The sequence below is a fragment of the Fulmarus glacialis genome, unplaced genomic scaffold (genome assembly GCF_000690835.1).
Source record: "Fulmarus glacialis isolate BGI_N327 unplaced genomic scaffold, ASM69083v1 scaffold3235, whole genome shotgun sequence".
NCBI lineage: Eukaryota > Metazoa > Chordata > Aves > Procellariiformes > Procellariidae > Fulmarus > Fulmarus glacialis.
In genome coordinates, this window is record NW_009213497.1 from 34,024 (window position 1) to 39,717 (window position 5,694).

At 39.8% G+C, this 5,694-nt stretch overlaps 1 protein-coding gene across 1 annotated transcript in view; it reads left to right on the plus strand.

Annotated features, from left to right (window-relative positions):
* LOC104077088 (leucyl-cystinyl aminopeptidase-like) overlaps positions 1-5,386 on the plus strand; it is a gene marked incomplete at its 3' end in the record, with an annotated part of 12,065 nt that extends 6,679 nt beyond the window's left edge. Inside the window, exon 3 of the mRNA XM_009578201.1 lies at positions 5,255-5,386. Coding sequence (XP_009576496.1) covers positions 5,255-5,386 — 132 coding nt within the window. The remainder of the gene's footprint in view (positions 1-5,254) is intronic.
* Positions 5,387-5,694: the final 308 nt, after the last annotated feature.

The window sequence follows — 5,694 nt, forward strand, 5'->3', positions numbered from 1 at the left end:
CTAACAAGCCATGTGCAGGACAACCAGGGGATCAGGCCCAGCCAGCACGGGTTCATGAAAGGCGGGTCCTACTTGACCAACCTGATCTCCTTCTATGACCAGGTGACCTGCCTCGTGGATGTGGTCTACCTGAACTGTAGTAAAGCCTTTGACACTGTCTCCCACAGCATTTGAGGTGGGTGTTGGTCTTTTCTCCCAAGTAACTAGCGATGGGACGAGAGGAAATGGCCTCAAGTTGTGCCAAGGGAGGTTTAGATTGGACATTAGGAAAAAATTCTTTACTGAGGGAGTGGTCAGACAGTGGAACAGGCTGCCCAGGGAAGTGGTTGAGTCACCATCCCTGGAAGAATTTAAAAGACCTGTAGATGTGGTGCTTAGGGACATGGTTTAGTGGGCATGGTCGTGTTGCGTTGACGGTTGGACTTGATCTTAGAGGTCTTTTCCAACCTTAATGATTCTATGTTTTCAGCTCTTCTACGGCACCACACTTCCATAGTATGTTTACTGCTACCCTAATCCTGGTATATTCTGTATGTTCTCTTGCTCATCTCTGATGACATTATTATAAAGAAGATGAGAAAGGATATTCTGTGACAGTTTTTGTCCCTATTAATTGAGACAGAATTATCTGATATACCTCTGGCATCTAGTGCCTTTGTTGCCAGCTTGACTGGTAATGATTGGCAGATGGAGTGGAGGCAAAATAACCATCAACTTTTCTTCATTGTCATTTGTGGTTGGCTATTGAAGGAAAATGGTTGGGGACAATTCAAGAGCAAGGACAGTGTTTCCTGAGGTTGCTAGGTGCTACTATATTGGTAGCAATTACCTGCCTGCTGTCTTTTAGTATGTCTGCTAATGCCCGTTGTGGTAATAGACTTCTCCAGAAGAATAAGCAAGGGCCCTCGCAGTAGCAGCAGGCATATCTACTTCCTTTGTTTTTTCCCACCATATGTGGTTGTATAGCACCTCCAAGCTGCCTTCTTCAGTAAATGTTTTGTTGAGTCATTTAATCTAGCCCCTCCATCACATTGCTTAATTTCTCCTATGATTTCACTTAGATTTCATGTCTTTTGTGCAAGGTGTTTATGCAACTTTGTATGGGCAGGAAGGAGTCATCTGGGAAACTGCTACATGTTTTTGTGGCATTGGGCAAGACTGAGATTTCAGACCGTTTCTTCCTGCAAACTATGCAAGTGGGTCACTTGATGCAGTGAACAGTGAGTGTCAGTAGATATGAGCAGGCTTTTCAGGCTTCCTGAGAGAATCTGCAGAGAATCATAGAATCATTAGGTTGGAAAAGACCTCTAAGATCATCATGTCCAACCGTTAACCCAACACCACCATGCCCACTAAAGCATGTCCCTAAGCGCCTCATCTACACGTCTTTTAAATACTTCCAGGGATGGTGACTCCACCACTTCCCTGGGCAGCCTGTTCCAAGGCCTGACCACTCTTTCAGTAAAGAAGTTTTTCCTAATGTCCAGTCTAAACCTCCCTTGGCACAACTCGAGGCCATTTCCTCTCGTCCTATCGCTAGTTACTTGGGAGAAGAGACCAACCCCCACTGCGCTACAACCTCCTTTCAGGTAGTTGTAGAGCATGATGAGGTCTCCCCTCAGCCTCCTCTTCTCCAGACTAAACAGTCCCAGTTCCCTCAGCTGCTTCTCATAAGATTTGTTCTCTAGACCCTTCACCAGCTTCGTTGCCCTTCTCTGGACACGCTCCAGCACCTCAATGTCCTTCAGACATACTTGGAGCTCAAGCTGTGTGTTGCCAAGAATAGCAACTTGAGTTAACTGGTCCAACCCACATGCCTGAAAGGGCAACTCTTTATTTATTGTTTAGTGAGTTATTATTTGCTGCCACAGAATCTTCCTCTAATTAGTCTGGGAATAGCTGACTCACACACCTCAGGACATGTGAATTAAATCTGGAAAAGATACGTTGTTACTTGCCTTAGTCTTGCATCCTACCATAACTTCTGCCTTGCATTGGCACTCCTGCAAAACATATGCCTGTGAGGTTCTGTGCTTAGGAAGGAGCTGCTCCCCATCCCATCTGTCCCTGCCCAACTCCGAGTGCTGTTACAAAGCATCCGTAGCTCTTTTGATGCTGTCTCTGGATACTAATGTTGTGTACTTGACATGTGTGCATGATGAGGAATCATTCACACAGAGAAAACATAGTGGTAAGCTGCCTTTACTGAAGGTCATTACTGCATCTCTTTCTTCCTCCTTACTTCAGGACCCATTTACATTTAAGTTTCTAGCCTTTCTTGCTGTAGAGTAGCATTGCTCATTTTTCAAGTAGATAGGAAGCCATTTGAAAAGTGAACATTTGGGAGATGTGACCTTGTACCCATTCTACTTGCAGGGAAAAATGGGTTGGTATTGCATATTTGTATCATCTTAAATATTGGTGTTACGAATTTTCCCTATTGGACACATTAGATACATACTGTTTGGCTGTTCATGTACTGCGTAGAAAAAACGTCTTTTTCCTACCCATCTTTGCCTACATAGCTTCTTCCACTCCTGCAGCATGAGTTCCCTTTTAAATCACATGATGCCTCACTTGCGTCTCTTTTTGGTGTTTTGATTCCCACTACTGTTTGTCATACCACTTGAATTACCTTCAGATCTGCTTCTTGCTCTTCTGCCTTGCATACTACATGTCTTCTGCTCAGCTACCTATAGACGCCATAGGCAGAAGGTCCTGTGCTTCCTTCAAGCTGAGAATTCTCCTTCCTTCCCATCAGGCTTTTCCATCACCCAGTTCTCTGCTTTTTAACGCACCTTCTCTGTCTTGCTGTACTTGTTCTTGATATCAGGCCCTTTTCACTGAACTTCCTGTTGGTCCACTCTTTTTCTCTTTGTAACATTTACTGAGCTTATTATAGTGAGAATGTGTTTAAGAGCATATTAAAAATTTCGTCTGCATTTTCTTCTGTTGTTTCCATCTCTGTTTTAAAACTTGGCTGTTACATCATCTGTATGATTGATAAAAATTTGAGAAAGCTTCCAGATGTGGAACAAAGATAATAGAAAAAAAAGACATTAAAAGCAATGAAGTTTTCTGTTTAGTGCTGGGGATCAAATGCGAGTTCTTGTGTCAAAACAACAGGTCAGATTTATTTAGAATTTATCAAGAAGGTGTAAGAACATACACTGCAAGTGAATTAATAGTTTTGCTAGTGGACAGTATCTCCAAGATAATTACTTATTTGTATTTATACTGCAAACAATATTATTTTCTTTTGTTTTGTCCTCCAACTTTATGCCCTGATAATTTGATATGGTGTATTTCCTCTCTTGTTGTTGTATGAGATCCAAACATGCAGTCTGTTAATGGGTTCAGAAGTAGTTCCTTTGGGTTTTGTAATTTGTCAAGACAACTTGCACATGTGAATTACATTAAAATCCTTATTTTTGTGACTGTACAAATAAAGAAATTAGACACAAGAGTTTCTGTGAAATAGTATGCTGCCTCAACAACATTTCTTGTATTAGTGAGGTCTGTTGTAATAGTACCCATTTTTATATGCAAAGCTTCTTTTAATTGGCATGATTTTGTCATTTATTTCATGTTTTTTGTCCCTGATCTCACAAGTGCTCTAGCACATGCTGAATTCTTACATTTTAGACTTAGCCTAGATCAGGTATTTTTTTAGGTAGTGTGGGCTCCCAATGCAATAAGTACAGGCTAGTGGTTTGATTCTTGTACACATGAGGAAAGAAATGTGAAAAGTGAGTAAGAGGATCACATCGTATAGATGTATATTGCATTGGTGAAATCATTACTAGGATAAGCTCACTTCTGAAAATAAACACTTAAACAAACCCCTGTTAGGAAAAAAGCGGTACAGATTCTTGTGTACCAGGTCTTTTTCTGCAGGTCTTAGTAACAAGCTGTGCTAGATGGAGAGACTTTATCGTTTATCCATGAGAAGTTTAAATGTGAACTTCATCATTTTCTATAAATACCTACATGAGCAAGAGGTCTCAGAAGCAGGCCTTCTCAACTAGCATGTACATCAACTAGCATATGTACATCACAACATGTACATATTTAGGCAATATATAGTGGCTGACACACATTAAGGCTAGAAATAAACTGGGTGTGTTTTGGGCTTGTGGTGTTTTCTTTTGTTGTTTTGTTTGGTTTTTTAAATGAGAATAGCTGATTTTTGAACCAGTTTATCTGCAGCCACAGTAGATTTTCTTAGATAGGATGTCACCTCTTTATGAAGATGAAGCTGTAGTAAAGGCAGAAATTTATTAATTCGCTGAAGGAATTCAACAATGGCATTCTGTTCATATGCAGGGGTCAGACTAGCTGATTATATTGATTATATCTTCAGGCTTAAAAATTTATTCCTCTTTAAGGCTGACAGTTAAATTTTCGGTGGCAGTTAAATGTTAAGTCGTTGTTTGGTTTGAAATTATCTTTTCTAAAACAAAGGTTATTGTTGTTTTTATTTCTGGAAGCAAACTTATTTATGAAATTTCAGATGGCACATGAACTGCCATTCCTGCCTCCAGACCTTTACTATTCTGCACTGCAGTGGTTTGAAACATTTCGCTTTATTCTTTGTGTAATTCATGTTTGTGAAGGACTATGCAGAAAAGTACTTTTAGGCATATAGCATGCCTTTCCAGGACTAATATTAAAGAAAAACTTCTGCACTAAAAGTAATTTCAGATGCACCAGGGTATCTTGCTTCAGAAGACTGAGCAGACAGTTACTTTCGGCAGTGTGTGTTTAAGATGGGCACGTTTTTGCTTTGAACTAACTGAAACCTTAGGTTTTCTTCACTTTTTTAAATGCAGTCTCTTTTGACTTGTAAGGGTGTGTGTGAGGGTTTTTTGTTCTGTTTTTTTAAAATAATGAGTATGTCTGATTGCCTTGTTTTGAAGAGGCTTCTGAGAAAAGACAAATGTTTAACTCATGTAATACCAGTATTTTTACGCTGAACTGTGTCTCTGATCTAGCCTAAAGCTCTCTTGAATTAATGCTAATCTTTATGTTGACTTTGGATTATACTGGGGGGTTAAGTGTGAACTAAATTAGATTTATGATTTCTCCAACAATGCAGTTGTCTGGTAATACTGCATAATAAAAGCTTGACAAATAATTTTTGGGTATATAGACTTAAACATTCCATGTCTCCTTAAGTTTTGTTACACCGTGAGTAGCATGTCTTAGTGTTCTTTTGTCTGCACTAGTAACAATGTTTTCCTTTCACCTGCAGAAAGCCACGACTCCTGTGATAAATGGAATTGTTCAAGATGAGTTTTTTGTGAGTTTGAAGATGAGCACCTACCTAGTAGCCTTTGTTGTTGCAGAGTTGAAAAACATCAGTACGGAAACTAATGGGAGCCTGGTATGTTGTTCCACTTTAAGTTTGCCCTCACTCCTCCCAGACCAACAAGCCAACCAAACCAAAACAAAAAAATCCCCAAACCAACAAGCAAACTCTGTCTCTTTTAAATTTATTTATTTTCTTGGATATATATACTCATGGTAGGTAGTGGACAAAAGCCTTATGCTGTAGGTTGGACTGACTTCAGGGCTTATACCAGAATGAGAAGACTTTTACAGCAAGGGACTCAGCATCAGGTCTTGCTAACAGTGGAAATTTACAAAATGTAAAATTCCTAAGACCTTTCAGAGCTGGAAGCTTTAAACTTT